Source organism: Festucalex cinctus, chromosome 2, assembly GCF_051991245.1.
Source record: "Festucalex cinctus isolate MCC-2025b chromosome 2, RoL_Fcin_1.0, whole genome shotgun sequence".
NCBI classification, from domain to species: Eukaryota; Metazoa; Chordata; class Actinopteri; order Syngnathiformes; family Syngnathidae; genus Festucalex; species Festucalex cinctus.
The window spans coordinates 38,814,966-38,832,682 of record NC_135412.1 but is presented as its reverse complement, the minus strand read 5'-3'; the positions used below and the strand labels follow the sequence as shown (position 1 = coordinate 38,832,682).

The 17,717-nt window shown below is 38.4% G+C and overlaps 1 protein-coding gene across 2 annotated transcripts in view; it reads right to left on the bottom strand.

The window, feature by feature from the left end:
• Positions 1–17,717, bottom strand: part of zgpat (zinc finger, CCCH-type with G patch domain) — a 25,807-nt gene extending 8,090 nt beyond the window's left edge. For both annotated transcript variants that reach the window (XM_077515013.1, XM_077515012.1), the window contains exons 1-7: positions 17,574–17,717; positions 15,510–16,164; positions 14,626–14,759; positions 13,820–13,978; positions 13,446–13,565; positions 11,811–12,228; positions 9,370–9,520 (exon numbers count right to left, since the gene is read on the bottom strand). In XM_077515013.1, coding sequence (XP_077371139.1) covers positions 9,382–9,520; positions 11,811–12,228; positions 13,446–13,565; positions 13,820–13,978; positions 14,626–14,759; positions 15,510–16,108 — 1,569 coding nt within the window. In that variant the 5' untranslated portion in view covers positions 16,109–16,164; positions 17,574–17,717 and the 3' untranslated portion in view covers positions 9,370–9,381. The remainder of the gene's footprint in view (positions 1–9,369; positions 9,521–11,810; positions 12,229–13,445; positions 13,566–13,819; positions 13,979–14,625; positions 14,760–15,509; positions 16,165–17,573) is intronic.

Sequence of the window (17,717 nt, the reverse complement as noted above, 5' to 3'; positions counted from 1 at the left end):
ACTGGTTATGTGCCCTGCTACATGTGCCCCACATGTGGATCAGCCCACTAATCCAGGTTTTTAATTTCTTTTGGGGTTTGGGCTCAACAAGTAGCCACTTGGCACTCCCTAGCTCAGCCGTGACGGCAATGAAAGCCATTTTTGCATTGGCACAGTGTGGGAGGTGAGTAATGGCAAGCTCAAAATGAAGCCAATTTTGCAGATGCTTCTTACCTTTGCACAAGTCGACGGGGTTAAATGGGGAACATTCATTAAATTTAAAAAGAAAAAGAAAAAAAAGAAAAGAAAAAAAACACCAGTACGTGCCAGTGCTGAAGGTATTGCATTATGCATTAGTCAAAAGGCCACCTTCTATTAGAAGTATTATCACACAACTAATTAATTTTAGGGAGCTCTTATAATTGAAAAGCTCCACAATCCTCACAATAAGATGACAGTCAGTTTTTCTGATCACTGTTCGCAGGTTCTCTGATTTTTATTTATTTTTTTCCAATTTGTCTAAAGCACTATCTGAATCATGTTTTATTAAAAATGACATTAATTAGGCACAGGCTAATTGTGACATACTAAGGGGTTTCAGGAGTTTCTTTTTTTTTTTTTAAATGAGACATTAACCAAACATACAGTACTGTATCTAATTATACAAGCTTGTTGATCCCAACTGTTATTTTTTGTTTACCAATATATACAAGCTAAGCTGCATTAACAACATTCATTTGGGTAGAGGCGGCTTGTTGCAGAGAGAGAGAAAGAGAGAGAGGCATCTGGATTAGTCTGTACTAAACTCAGGCTTTCCTGCTAATGCAAATATTGAAATAAATGGAAAAACATCAGATGAGTTTCAGAATCAGGTATCATAAACCACTTTTGACATATTCCTCTGCAAATCTATTGTGGCAGTATGGCAAGATAAGTGAATGTGACATGTCATGCTAGTGATGCAAACTTAAAAACAAAAGCAGTGCTGTGCAGCCTTGCAGAACCATTTGTGCACCAGGTTTGTAGATTTCATCGCAAAACATCTCACTTGGCAGTAGAATGTCACCAATTTCCTTTTCTTTCGTTTTTCCTTTCAATTTTTGAAGGCTACACTTTTTGAATAGGGTATAAAATTGACTGCATGAAGGATGTTGATATTTCCCTTTCAATATTTAGAAAGGGTGTTGGGTCCATTATAGATTATTTGAAACATGAACAGAAAATTAATTTGCTGTCAAGTGGATATCTGGAAACTGTTTTTGGCTTAAGTCTCACTTAAACCCTCTTCAGCTTTACATGCTTTCAAACACATACTGACTCACATCTTATTGTGTTGTCAGTATCAATTACACCACCTTGAGAAAGCAAAAGGGGAACTTACTCCATAAATAACACGTCTAATATAACGCAATAGTGTGCCATCATATCTACCAAGGTTTTCTATGCTAGCATGAACACAGAAGTATTTCCCTACTTTTGCAACTTTATAATTACAATAATTTGTTCTCAACAGTCTATTCTCTTAATATTTCTCTTGGCTGCGTTATTTCCAGTCCATGTATGCTGACGTTTGATTTTTATTTACTTATATTTATTTTTGGGCCAATAAGATTTAAGCCTCTATTTGTTGTCATGTCAGTCTGCCCAGGGCCTCCATAATCAATCTCAGTAGAATGTCACCAATTTAATTTTCTTTCTTTTTTTTCTTCTAATTTTTGAAGGCCACACTTTTTGAATAGGGTGTGAAATTGAATGCATGAAAGATGTTTCCCTTTCAATATTTAACAAAGGTGTTTTATATGACCGAAAAAAATAAATAAAAAATGGCGGTGCACCAACTACTTAAAAAGATGACAACAGTCTTGTTTTTACTTACAGGGAGAAAAAAACAACAACTTCAAAATGGAAATTAAGCTTGGGGAGGAGCAACTAATGCCAATACTAAATAATATTACAATATATATAAAGTATATACTTGTGTTTGTCCTCAATGGAATGAATCCACTCATACTGTAGCTTTCTGTCTTGGTGGCTTTAAGACACTTCATTTTATGGACTCTGGTTACCCTGAGTCACTCACTAAAGTGATACGGTTCACTTGAGTCACTTGTGCCAGTGAAAGTCTGTTCAGGTCAATGCATTTGTGCATAAATTCAGAAACACTTCCTGTCATGAACAGTTCAAGAGGTAAAGACACGAATGCAAAACTCAGGCTGAAAGACAGTTCTAAAAACACAGTTTAATAAGCAGGTTGATAAGGTATCAAATATGTGAGGCAAAAAGGCAAGGTCAATAAATAATCAGGATCACAACTTAGATCAGTCAACGGCAGGGAAACAAATGCTAGAATGTGACAGTAGGGTACAATGAATTGGTGGTGAGACAGCATGAGACAGGAGGTTATAAGCATGAGCTAATCAGCAGTGACAAGACACAGGTGTGGGAAAGCATAATCAGTAGCAGGTGAGCAAAAAAAAAGGGGGGGGGGAATCTGGGAAACATCAGATGTCATATTAAAGGTAGTTAATTATCTATCTATCTATCTATCTATCTATCTATCTATCTATCTATCTATGTTTTGAGTGACCTGCTCACATAGCTATTCATGTATTGGCAGTGGACCAGATGATTGTATTTAAAGGTAATCATGAATTTGTAGCACCAAATATACTGGAAACATTTTTTTTTTTTTTAACTCTAAGTCTAACAAGGCTTTGACTCAGTTTTTTATTCCCAGCACACACATCAGCATGCTGCTCTTCCACCCACGTGAAACCCTCCGACACAGATTCTGTTTAACGGCATGTGGCGTTTACACTTGAACGACCGCCACGGTGACCTTCCTCCTGTTCTCAGCCAGCAAACTATTGTATTGTATTTCCACTGGCTCAGCAGAGAAGCTATTGATTATTTTGGTGAAAATACAGACGGGAGACAATGGCAATTAAGCAAAAATATGGAAACGCAGCACTTAACAAGGTGAGATACTCGCAGCACTGCGAAGTTCTTCATTGATTTTAGCACATACCTAATTGATTTTGGCACAATAATTTATAGTATGCCTAATGATAGCCTGAAATACTATTAAATAGCGTCTGTAGTTAATAAGAGTACCAAATTAACTGAATGAATACATTAAAAGTGCACTTTTAAGTATCGCACACACATGAAAACTTTGGGAAAAGCCTCCCTAACTTTTTTTTTCTTGCTGGAAAAACAGGCATATACTGAGCTATTGTATGAGTCCCTCATAAATTTTCCTCTGTTCACATTTGGATATACATTAAGTATCCCTGCGGGAATTCAGATGCACTTGAATTGCTTGCAATACTTGAAAATGCAATATTGCAATAACAACTAGTTAAAAGGACAAAAACTACCCATGGAAATCCACGTTAATTAAAAAAAAAAAATTCCCGTTAATTTATATATATATATATATATATATATATATATATATATATATATATATATATATATATATATATATATAGTTTTTTTTCCCCTATATTATATATATATTTTTGTTTTGGTATGATTCTTGTTTTATTATAAAATGCTTTTTTCATTCATCATGTATGTTCTTTTTTCATTTACATTCATATTTTTCCCATTAAAAGTATGTTTTTTTATTGACTTATACAGCACAGTATATATTTTTTTCTTTTATTATATATATATTTTTTCGTTTTGGTATATTTTTAGATTATTATGAATGCTTTTTCATTCATTTTCCCCCCCCATTTACAGTCTTTTTTTTCCCTCCCATTAAAAGTATGTTGTTGTTTTTTTGTTGTTTTTTTTGTTTAAATGTACTTACAGTATATATTTTCTATATCCGGAATGCAATGTCGTTGAGTGACAGGACAGACACCGTTGGAAAGGACTTGTCGAGACGAATCCGCGGATGCCCATATGTCCCCGGTTGGATGTAGGTTTCGAGAGATACGGCCACGCAAAGACCAAAAAAATAAACAAACCAAAAAGCACGCTGTAAATAACAAAAAAGCACAGAAACAGAAAGGCCGCGAAAGATAAACCTGCAATAAACGAGGGAGCACTGTACTGTATTTAAACTGAAAGCAGTCGTGTAGAACAGCGTTCCTGAACTCTTGCACTAAATTTTGCTTTTTTTCCACCACATAACAGACAAGCCCATGAGGGGTGAAGAGGGGGGCAGTGGTTTGAAAAATTCAGAAATAAGAAAAAGTAGCAGTAGTGTGAGGCTGTGTTGGTATGTTTTCCTCATAGTTCTGAGGTTGAGGGTTCGAATCTTAACTCTGGCCTTCCTGTGTGCCCTTTTCATGTTCTACCAATGCTACCAATACCAACCAGTGTTTTTTTTTTTTCCCCCCTCATTCTTAGTGCATTGAATCAATCAAATCTGGACTGTTGTTTCACCACGGCTGTATCAGGTTTTTTTTATTTACTTATTTAAGCAGACATTTAGTTAATGTACAAGGCTAGGTATGTAGGATGTTTTGTTTTGCTCACGTAGGACCTGTTTTCAGTTTAGTGCTGATTATCTTGTCAGAATTGTGCTTTTGTTTCTCCTCTACTCAGCACAACCACTAGTATGCAAATTAATAAAGGCGGGAAGCTATCTTTTGTACAGAATTTTTCTCGTTTCATTTTGGCAGGTACTGCATACAGCATATGACAGTCAATATTTGTTTTCTTTTGTGCTTTAAATAGTTCCGTTCCTAAGAGTTTAATCGGTACTTTACCTTTAGAAGTATTTGTACTTAAACTTCTGCAGTGTTTTTTTTTTCTTTCTCCCCCAACTGTGCCTATATAGAGCACAAGTAGACAGCTCGATCTGTCACAAACATTCGTAGGCTAACCCTTTGGTGCAAGCGCCTTTGGCTAAACAGCTTCTGGTGAATTCCCGAGTAAAACATCTGTCAAGGTGGCCTCCAAATCAATTGGGCCATCACACCTCCTTAATCACATAATCCAGGCCCCGATAAGTGCTGATTGGCGGCCAAGGCTTTCCTAATGGGCCGCTCTCAATCCATATGCGAGGCGCATGTCTGCAGAAAGTGTGCAGAGCATACAAACACACACACACGGTGCAATCTGGCTTGCAAGCGAAAGCCTCAGAGAGATGAGGCTCATGAATGACTTAAAGCACGGTGCACAGAGCCTCCCCTCAACCCCCCTTGGGATATCATTATATCAACATGCACTGTACTGTGCCACCTTCCATGGACTGTCAGTCTTTCCAGGTGTTCTCCTTAGGACACAGTCTTTGTGAGCCTTCATAGTTGAACTACAACCCATCAGTCTTTGTTTTCCTCGAAAAACATCACCTTAGTTCTGCTGGAATTGCTGACTACAAAAATGTCATGCTTGAGTTTGGATTTTAGTTCCTGTCCATAGGTATGTACTCAGATCATAAAAGGATGACAATATAATCCCCTATGTCCATGTGGTCCCAATAGAGAAACTAATTGGCTGCCGTGACATGTCCATGATATCGACCTTACTTGCCTGCAGTGGGGGCAGGTGGTATTTGAAAGAGGTGAAGCACGGTTTACTTGGGCATCATAAATTCAGTCTATTTCCCTCTGTTAATTACTTGCTATCAGCCAGTAAGAAATTTGCTTCAGTAGCAAAGGGAAGAATTGGACTTTAAAGATGGACAACGTTGTTGGTATATCTTCCATGAAAGAAAGGAAAGCCACAAAGCTTCTGGGGGGAATTCGGTTGGACAGTAGACGATCTAGTACTTTTTTTTTTTTTTTTTTTTTAACAAGTCACAACAGATGCAAAACTCAAGAATAAAATCAAGTATCTGAAATCTCCAGAGTATCAAGGCACTGTGGAGTGAAATGTGCTTCCCGGTGTCAGTAAGCTTGGTCTTATGCCAATGTCAGACTACTCGATTTTTTTTGTCTTACACGACAGTTGCGCTGTCACATTACCCGACAAATTCGCTCTGTGTCGTGGACGGGGCGTGTAGTCACACTACACGTCTGAACGCGACAAGACACCAGCCGATCATCGTGTGTTGTCTTGCCAAGAGAGACGCGTCGGCCACTGTTTGTCGGGGAGGTGGGACAAAAAAAAAAAAAAAAAAAAAAAGAGGCAAGGACAGGGAGTGTTTGCGTGAATGGAGCAGCATGGGACAAGTGTAGGTGCGTTTCCATTACCCTCGGTTTTGCGCAAAAGGCATGTTTCGCAAAAGTAAGCTGGTAATGGACACCGGATTTTCGAAAAAACTCTCAAATATCGCAAAAAGGTTTTTGCGTTCTCATGAGGTGTTTTTTTGAGACGTATCGAAAAAGAAGAATTTCGCAAAAGGGTAATGGAAACACTTTTTGGCATTAGTAGTCATGTGACACCCGCCCGGTCACGGAGGAAAGGAATGTAACACGTTGTTTATGTGTATTTTTATTAAACTTGCAATTACTATTTGTTTTGAGAATTATTAATTTCGGGTTTGTATTTTAGTTGTACATGCTGAAGTGATTTGTATCGGCTACTGCACGTCATGAGCATAAAAGAGAGTGAGGTATAATCGAGCGAGACTCCTTCGAAAAGTTGAAGGAGAGGAGAGCTTGAAATCCTGTCCTGCCATGTCTGGTTAATATAGCAGAAAACATCAGAAACTTTTAACAATTTGTAACCCGCCTTTTACCCAGCTTCTGCATGGGAACAACAACATTTTAGGATTACAGGATGTAGGAAGTACGGTGCCACTCGCTTTCGTGTCAGAACTGCTTGCCGACTGCCGAGGGACACACAGAACAACACCAACACTAAATGCCCGAAACCGCCAGATGACGATGAGTGGTGAGTGTTTTTAAAGTAATATAACTATACCGGGCGTCAGTCTTCCGTAAACATCATGAGCACCTCCTACAGAACAGCGAGGTCTCGCGAGACGGGACATTCCGAGAATTGCGCCTGAGAAGCGAAACTCTCTCCAATGGAAACGCCGATAATTCGAAATTGTACTTTATCGAAATAGTACAATATCGCTTTTATTTTTGCGAAAAAGGGTAATGGAAACGCACCTACTGATGTGAGCGCATTGCTTGCGCTACCTGCTCCGCAATAGTGTTTAAAATATGATTTAGTACCCAACACTGTATTTTAATTTATTTAGGCCTATATGCGCCGGGGTAATTATAGCAGATTTTGTTAATTAATTTGCAGGATGACATCTTGTTTTATTATTTTATCAAACACTGAAATATTATGTTGAATATTTTTTACTGCTTCATTTATTCATATTTGACATGTTTTAGTACGGTGCATTGGATAGTACGCCACTCACTCCGGGGGGGGGACTTTCAAGTGAGAGCGGGTGACAGTTAAGGCGGCGAGGCCTGGCCCGACGATATGAAAATGTGATCGATCCTCACTAAATATGTGCCCATCTCATATGCCCAAATTTCTGAAATTATTTGAACAACTGTCACAATATATTTTGATCCTCTATTCATGTCGCTGTTGCCTGACGGATTGCACGGATGCGTGCGCACTCCATGCAGCCGCAGCGCTGCAGCGAGGCGCTTTTTTTTTTCTTTTTTTTTCCCCCTCGAGATTCACCTGCCTGCCCCCATCCCATGAAATACCCAGGGGATAAATAAATAAATACATAAACGAATAAATAAACAAATGCTAATAAAATAAAATAAAAATGCTAATAAAAAGAGCTATAAAGTGCTGTTCAGTGTGTGATTGACGTTTCGCTCCCTCTCGCGATTGGTCAATGCTGTGGAACCAAACGGACGACGACGTAGGTATGTCACATTATGCGTCAAGACGAGCAAAAATTCTAACATGCTAGACTTTCGCCGTGATGGTCCTGAACTGTCCAGGACAACCGTCGACCAGTCGTTGAACGTGTCACACTACACGGGCGACGCTACGTCAAGACAACCCAAAATCGTTTACGACATGCCCCGTTTGTCCACGACATGCCCCGTTTGTCCGCGACACGTCAGTCGGGCTGAAATCGGGCTGTTTTCGTGTAGTCTGACATCGGCATTAGTCACGGGTCATTCAGCAGGATAATGACCTTAACCACCCAAGAATGGATAAGCCCCAAAAAAACATTGGACTATTCTGAAGAGCCCTCCATTGTATTGAAAAAAACGTGAGATGGAGCTGAAGCCATCATCATTGTCCAGATGATTTTTATATACTGTACTGTAACTGTTGGATCACAACAAAGCAATGCCAGCTTTTCATTAGCTATTTATTCTAATGATTACTTTTTGTCAGTTTTATTTCATTTCAGTGAACATATTGTGTTTTTCCTTCTTTAACAGGTAAATGGGAATGTTCCTGAGTGCAGATTCTAGTTTTATCCTCCAATAATTCATAAAGTAACTCAGAGAGGAAGCCAAGCTAAGTGGACATGAAATGACCTTTTAAAAAATATAATGTCCAATAATTGTCTCAAAAATCCAAAGACACTGAAAGCATCAAGACATTCAAATGTAATTGGCCTTTTTTTTTTTTTTTTTTTTTTAAAGATTATGACAACTGTTCCGATACCGATACTGGTATCGGCAGAGGTTCCGATACTGTATTAAAACAGTGGTATCGGTATCGGTGACTACTCACAAGTAACATGCCGATACCATTAATTCCAATGCTAATATAGGATTTTGGATGCAGCATCTTGTGTCTTGCTGGTGCACGACATTCACTGGTATGTGACATGTTCACTGTATGCCGATCTAACATATCCTATTGGCCTTTAAATGCTCTGAACCAATGGCAGGACAGCTTTTTCATGTTGAGGAAAAAAACCTTAAGTATCGGTATGGTATCGGTATCGGCCGATACTGCAACGCTGGGTATCGGTATCGGGAGCCAAAAACCGGTATCGGAACAACACTAATTATGACCACTTGCTACTAAAACTGAACACATTAATCAAGAAGTTAAAAGCTTCCTTTTTTGACCAACAATGAGAATGCTATAAAACAATACAGGCAAACCGCAAGTCTTTCTACATTTTGACAAATGCATTATGTTTTGTATTTGTGAGCTACAGCTACAGCAGATGTTTATGCGACCAGATCCCTCCAACTTGTCAGAAATTATTTATAATATCTTGTTGCATTTGTACTGTAAAATTGAAACTGGGTGCAGAAACATTTAAAATAACACAAATCCATTTTTTTAAACAATTCCAACTTCCAGAAGGAGCGAGCTAGCTGCTGTGCACTGAGAAAGAAAAACACATACGGGAACATTCTCCAAAATCAGTTTTTAGTGGAGAGAAATAAAAAGTCATTACAAACAAAAAATGAGCATCTGATATTTTCTGTACAGACCAAATTGAAACAAACCAAACAGTAAGTCAAATAACTGTGAGTGTTTGCTTTACAATACAACTACGGTACTAAAAAAAAAAAATCTTACGTTAAAGAGAGCTTAGAACTCTGTCATCTTCTTGTGTGTGTCCGCCTTGTTTTGTTCTCTCTGGATGGACTGCTCCTGGGCCTTCTGCTGGGCCAGCAGCCGACGAGCGGCCGACAGCTTCTGTTCCAGCTGCTTCACTCTGGACACGTCCCTTTATTTTTAAATGACACAGACAACAAACAGATTAGGAGGTGGGGAGAGACGTGCTGCTTTTCGGGCTGCACTCTCCCCGATGAGTTGGCCGCAAACACAAAGTCTCACCTTGAATCTCTACATCTCATTCCCACGTTTACCACAGACCTGAATTCCAATGACTCATCACTTCAAAACACCAAGTGGGACGGATGCCTTGCTTTGGGGATGAGTATAATAATCGATCAGTTATTGGCCAGTAGCGTCGTGAGCCAACAGATGCCAAATGGAGTGCATTACTTAGCTTGTTAAATAATTGAAATTTTGTTAAAACACTAACATTTGTCAGGGATCCGAATCAGCATTTTGTTTGCGATGTTCTTTATGTCAAATAGTCCACACAGATTTGTTCTACTGTACTGTACTGTAATAAGTACATTTCTACAATGCAGTGTTATTTATTTTTACAAGAAATTTTAATTTAGTTTTAGTTACTCTTTTGACTAAAATTAATAAAGTTTTAGTCATAATTGAGTCATTTGATTGTATTATATTTTTAATCCAATTTTAGTCAAGGAGAAAAAGAGCAATTATATTGACAGTTTAGTCGATATTTTCCTTCAGCATACATTTCAACTTTTACACAGAAAATTATATTATACATCTATTTGTAACTGTAGTTTAACATGCAAGAATCATTTAATACAACGGTGTCTTTATTAATTGTTTCAATGAAACATGTTGAACTGATAATAATATACAGTGTTCCCTCGTTTTCCGCTGGGGTTAGGTTCCAAAAAATACCCGCAATAAATGAAATCCGCGAAGTAGTTAGCTTTATGTTTTACAACTCTTATAAATGTTTTAAGGCTCTAAAATCCCCGACCGCACAATTTATACACTTTTCTCATTGAGGCATTTACATGTTCTCACATTTCTCTCTTGTTCAAACTTTGACAATGTTCAAACCTTCATAAATTTTATAAAATGGGTAATTACTAGGGGTGTTAAAAAAATCGATTCGGCGATATATCGTGATACTACATCGCGCGATTCTCGAATCGATTCAATAATGGGCAGAATCGATTTTTTTTTTTTTTTTTTTTTTTTTTTAGGATTCACACCTTGAGCATGGAAGAATGTTATATGAACGGAACATTAAGCCTTAATATTTTTATTTTAATGCTGTTCAAACATGAAACAGATTACAACCTCTATAAGACTGAAATTTCAGATAAATAAATAATACATTTTCATATAAATCTTACACTCTACAAGCTTACTGATTAGTATTTTCTAAATTTGAATGAAAACAATCGACTTATAAATTCGTATCGGGATTAATCGGTATCGAATCGAATCGTGACCTGTGAATCGTGATACGAATCGAATCGTCAGGTACTAGGCAATTCACACCCCTAGTAATTACTGTAAAAAAATGTGCAAAATTGCACTTAAAAAGAAATCCGCGATACAGCGAGACCGCGAAAAGTGAACCGCGTTATAGCGAGGGAAGACTGTAACTTAGTTTTCACCTAATTAAAAAAAAAAAAAGTGCAAAATTGCTTGAGATTAATCTTACAGCTGCACAATGAATGTAAACATGTTTGAACATTAAATAAAGTGCAGTGAACGCTGAACAGCTTATAAGCAGTTCTTCCACCCGCGTTTCATTCTTTCTGATTGTGTGAATTTTTGTCACTTTGTTGTTTTAATTTTCGTTGTAGTTATTGACGAAATTGTTGGTCAATTTTAGTTTTTGTTATAGTCTCAATGAATGGCTTCTATTTTACTTTTCGTTTAATTTTCGTCTGGAAAAAAAATGTTGTGATGAAAATTATGGCAAAAATATTTTGTCGACAAAATTATCACTGCTGCAATGTAAGCTTTAAAGGGGAAGTCAAGTCAAAAATGAATATGTCCTATGTGGCTTCACTAGCTTCGAACGTTACCAAATCCAGAAAACTGGTGTGCTGTGATTGGTCGAATTATAATTCATTGACATTTGTGCATTTTCTGCTCTGTCAGTTTGAAATCATGTCATGGAATGGAATAAAGTTTCGGAAACTAAGATTTTTTTTTTTTTTTTTTTTATCTGATTGATCAACTGACACATCAGCCCACATGATGTACTGTTTTTGCAACTTTTCACTTTCACTGAACTTGTGAAGCTTCACCACTGCATCAAATGCACTCACTCTCTTATTGCCAAATCCAAAATTTCACATCCCTGAAACGTTACGTATTTGTAAATCATGGTGGAAACTTCCTTGAAAGTAATTACAAAAGGCCATTAATTAAACACTGACCTGCCCGTTTGCTTGCTGAGCGACTGGGTCAAGTTCTGGATCTCCCTCTCAGTCTGTGACACCTTCTCGGCGACCTGGAACAACTTCACATTCAGACTCCTCTTCGTGCTCTTGCCCCCTTTGTAGGCCTCCACCCCGGAGAGCGCAGATGACCCAGCGGCCGTTGCCGCCCCCTCCTCGGCAGCATCACGCTCCTTGGCGCCCAGCTTGTGGTTGAGAAAGTCAAAGACGGTACGGCGCTCTCCGTTGGCCACCCTTGGCTTCCGCCGGCGCTTCGGCCGACCCGTTTTCACGCCGTCGTTTGGCTTGCTCTGAGCGCGTCGCAGGGTTAACTCGGCACACTGGTCCAGTGATTTGCCTTTGGGGACGAGCACCGCCATGACGGGCTCGACTCGGCCCTCCTGTGTTTTTCCTAAACCTGAGACAACAAAAGAGACAAACTTGTTGTGGAAGTTGGCTTTACGGTCTCGATCAGTATTCATGTCTCCTTCATCGCATCGTGACGCTCCAAACATAAATCATGTTCCCATTTAGAGTGAGGTAGAGGATAAAGCAGGGTACTGTTTTAGGCGTGGCTCCTTTGTGATTGATACGTTGCAACCCCAGCGACGTGGTAATGCATATCAATGGCAGTGAGAACAGAGAAATATCCATAGCCGATGTCGTCTCAAAACCTCTGACCCTGTCATGTTCTGTTTTCAGTTTCAAATTGATAGCTCAGGAAACATCAAGGTGGAAACATACCAGACAAAGAACGAGTTGTAATTCACATTTCTGGCTCTAATCAGATACATGGCCTCCCTTTACTTTGTCTTGCTACCTTACATTTCAGATCAATATATCAGCGAATAAGAAGCTAGTTGGCTGATGCCTCATGTTGTGACTTTGACCTTTAATGAGTTGCAATGGCAGCTGGTGGTTTTTAGACACATGTATCATGGATATTGGCTTGTGTCATAAATCAATCATCATTCATTACATTAACTAGCAAGCTATATATAAATTTATTTGTCCCCTATGGCCCAATTTGTCAAAAAATTGAAACAAAAGCAGACCTATGATTAGTTTGAGTATTAAAACAATTTTTCTCATGAAAAACATAAATCTGTTATAAAGTCAAACTGTCTCCACAAAAAAATGTCAGTGTTGTAACATTAAAAAGTCCTAAGTAATATATAATGTGAAGGTCAGTGTGACTTTGTTTTATGATCATTCTTAATTGTCACTGAAGTGCAAAAAGAAGTTCACCATCACATGTACAGTAACACCAAAGTCTTACTACTCTGAATGAGAATCCGCTTACGTCGCTCTACATGTCTAACATCCACGTTTAGAGCTGTAGCTCACGAGCTGTGGAAAATTTTTTAAAGACCTTGTAAAAAGGAGAATATGATTTGAGCGTTTCCATGGTAACCTTGGATCGGCTGCTTTAGTAATGTTAGCCGACCATCTCTCATGTTAGATCAATAAAATGATGATGATCTGTTTTTTTTGTACATGTACATTGATTGGCTTGGGTGGACCCTGAAGCAGAAATCTCGTAACTTATTGTGAGTCAACCACTTGTACCTATCTAACAAACACAGTGCAGTACAGGTACACAAAATTCATTCAAAATAGAAATGATTCACTGACCTTTGCCATATTCATAGCCCATCTTGAGCATAAGCTTGGATCCGATGCCTCTTGTGTGAACCTCCCAACCTCCAAAATCGGAAGTACTGCTTGCAGTCGATTCGCCAGTAGACTCATAAACTGCAGGGAAAGACATTTCAACCAGAAAGCATGAAGTTGTAGTGGCAACTGGCAAGCAAATGTAGGTTTATAGTCACTTGCAGTTTCTTTTATTTGCAAAAAAACCCCATAGCAGTAGTAGTAGCATTTTTCCCCGCACTGAAAGCTAATGAATCAAGATATGCTTGACAGTCATCCAAAATCTAGAGTAAATAGCCCTATTTTCTATTTCACGCCAAAACAAAAGTCTAGTGTAACATCTGCTTGAAAAATACCTTTAGCGTAAGCCGCGTCATCTTCAGCATCACCCGAGTCCGAGTCAGAGGAGAGGGGGTCGTCTTCTCTGAGTGGAGGGATGATACAGTCGGCTTCAACAACAGCATCTTTTAGCAGCAGGGAGTCAAACTTAATAGTGTAGAAGCCATTATCGATGTCTAAATGGGAGGGGGGAAAAAAGATAATTCTGGAGTTGGTCTTTGGAAGACAGACAGATTCTGTCAGAATGTTGCAGTGTGTTTCTCATTCTCTTCGTTTGTAACCACATAACCTTGATATTTCATTATTTGACAAACAATAAGATTTCTGACTGATTGGGATTGACAATGAGTATTGTAAATCCATAATATGTAATTATACTGTTCACAAAGGGTTTGGGATATTAGGAATTTAAAAGCACTATTCTATGTTTCAGTACTTTCTGCAGAAATTGTTGTTGTCTAACAAGGAGCTGAATTGCACAAATCACAACAAGTGTTTCAGCCACAAATCAACCAAGAAATGTCCGGTTTCAATTAGAATTGGTATTTATATGGTGCTCTTCATCGTGTTGATCACATTTTGGCATCATGTAACCACAATGGCACCTAGCAATTGCTCAACAGTACCTCAATATTGTAAGCCTTCAAACTGGATGTTCTCAGAAAGAATTATATTGATATTAAGTTTAAGAGCATCACAGAGTGATAGTGTCAATTCAAAACAGAGCACTATCATTTTTGGATTTTTTTTTAACACCATTCTTCATGTGATTGTGTTGTGCAACTGTAAGCTTAACTTGCAAACTCTCAAATGAGACCAGTACCTGTGATTCTGGATGGGTACCAGATGCCATCCTCGTGCCGAGTCAAGCAGGACGAGCCTTCTTCAAGGTTACTCAGGTCACAGTCCAGGAAGTCTCTGAGCTCCGACACGTATACCACTTCACCATGGGAAAACCTTTGCATAATGTGAACAGACAAACAGGGTGGGGATTCTTTAGGTGTGAAATAAAACAAACACAATGGCCAATTCACATGTTATGTCTATACTGGAAAAAAATAGGGAAATATTAGTTGTAGCTCTTCATATTTGACGAGTTAAATTTAGGCCAAAATATGACACAACACACGTCACTGAGGCAATGCATCTAGAAAGGTATTTTGTATTAGGTGTACAAAATGCTGTACTAGTTCAGTGCATTTACAATTTAAATAGCTAAAAAAAATACAATTTTCTGTGGTAATAATAAATGATGTGTTTATCGTCAGCTTACTGATTTACAAGCATTATAATTATAATGATGCAGTATATTACTGAGCCAATTGCAATTCTATTTTAATAAACATATCATTCATCATCATCATCTCATCATTGTTGGGCGTACAGCTGATTTGATAATGATGACAATATGGACAATATGGCTTTGCTTCCACCTGCTGGACGATATTTAGAAACGCAATATTGAAAAATTGTAATAATAATAATAATAATAATAATAATAATAATAATAATAATAATACCATATAATGACCCTTGTGAGGAGCAAGCGGTTAAGAAAATGGATGGATGGATAATGGTGACAAAAATAGGGGTAATCCTAGATCCACACATTTTCAGTATTCCTAAGCACACTGGAACATTAGCTAACAAATGCATAAATACACAGCGATGAAGGTGGAGGTTATTAAAAAAAAAAAAAAAAGTCACCTGCAGTTGTCTTGGAAGCGGCATTTGTCCTCAAGATAGAACGGACATGGTTTCATGGACTTCTGTGTTGGATAGATGTACAAAACTCTAACTTGTGCCTCATCTCCATCTGGTTCCTCTGCCCCGACCACCATAGCATTGTGGTACTCCAGCGTGCCCCACGACGTCCTGTAAGGCGCTCTGACTTTGGTACCACTCAAAGTGTCTTCCACCTCCCCCTCCTCTTCTTCACAATCATCTTCTACACAACCGTCAGTCTCCTGGTCTCGCTCCTTGGAATCAGAGCCAGTCCCCGAAAACTCCCCGAGCTCAGTGTAGAAAGCAGCAAACTCGGAATCAAAATCGCTTTTTGTGTCAGTCGCAGGAGTTTGCGTGTTGGCCTGCACTCCGCTGGTGTCCTCCAGGGAAGGTAGAAGCAGACTCTTTCTGAAAGACAGCAGGCTGGCCTTGGTGAGTTCTATCAGCTGACACAGGTCCTCTTTCAATTTGAGCAGGTCACACTGCTGGGAGGGGTCCAGGCCAGCAGCCAGAGTGGCATCCACTTGACGCATCTGGGCTTCATACGTAGAGATGGCGCCCTCCAGAGTTTCCTCATCCATAGTGTCACTCCACGATGGGCAGAATAGGAATGACCGGCATCCAGCCGCAGGGGAAACTGTGCAAGGGAAATGCAGAAGTTAAAGGGGAATACGGTTAAACTACGAAAGCAGCCTGAATCACTTTTGATTAATAACCACAAAACCCTAACGTCAGCGAGTTCCTTCCATTTTATCACTTCACTTTTATACAAGAATTTGAAGTTACATATTAATTTTCTAACATAACTTTATAAAATATTTGTGGTTGTGTGAATTAATGGGTTATAATTATTGAACTCTTTGGGTCTGTCTTTAAAAAAACATACACACACATGCCACAAAGCCGGAAACGTCAACCAGTACAGTACCCCACACATGGCCGAATGTCGCAATTCAAAATTTGTTGGCGACAAGAAAAGCTAATTGCGGCCATTAAAACTGTTGGCGACGTCTTTGCGACCGTTTGCGATCTTGAACAAACATTGAAAAAAAATCATCCACTATACACTCACAAACCTTCGCATCTCCCGGGGATTAAGCACTATAGAAAATGGATGAATAATAATAATAATAACAATATTAACAAACACATACACTCATACATTCATACTTACATACATACTGGGGATATAACAAAAACGATTTGAATCGAAAAATCTGTTTTGATATAAGATCATGTAAGTGTAACGAGTTGAACTGTTTCATTTAAAAATATTTCAAGTAACGTATTGAATATTTTTTTTATTTATATATTTCTTGGAGCGATATATCTTTGAAGGAAATGCCACATGTACATTAACCTACTGACAAGTTCATTCATATTGTAAGATGACAACAAACTCATTGCATCATAGTACCTTCTCGAAGCGAGCTGTACAATATCGAATAGAATTGTAATCCCACTGATTTGAAAACATTGGAATTGTTCCAATTTGAAATAAACCGTCCTTGAATCGTATTGCACCCAATGTATCACGATACGGATCGAATCACTTTTTATTGGAGAGATTCATATAAAACAACAAGTGATATATTCACAAATTAAACAAATTAAAAAAACAAAACAAAAAAAACGTTATTTGACAAATGACAGAGGGTGGAATTCAAGGAGAGTGACAGCTACAGTGAAATAGTGCATATTTATATTTGTCAGTATTTACTGTACATGCTCAGTGCAATTCACACACAGAACAAATTCCATTCAGCCCAAAACATGATACATTATTATTAGGTTCACCAAAAAAATAGAATATAGAAACATGCATGAATCAATTGCAAATTTGTTGTTGTTTATTTAAAAAAAAAAAAAAAAAACAGAGAACCTTTTTACTTAGAAATCAAATAACATTGTGATTTTATCAAATTCGATACATTATTGGCATGTCCAGCAGCAAGTTACATAGGAATGTAATGTGCTAATGTAGCTCAAGTGTTAGCCGCCTTCGAGTTAGCTCTCAGAAATGTTCATAATAGCAAATGGCATTACCTTCGTTACCTGGCTAACTGTCTGAGACCAGTGCCTCGAAAGGAAGGGCGACAGACAAAAAGATGCCCTATACAAGTGTGATACTGTACAAAAGACCAAGACAGTGAAGAAGTTCACCGGCTGTATCAAGTTTACCCTCGTGAA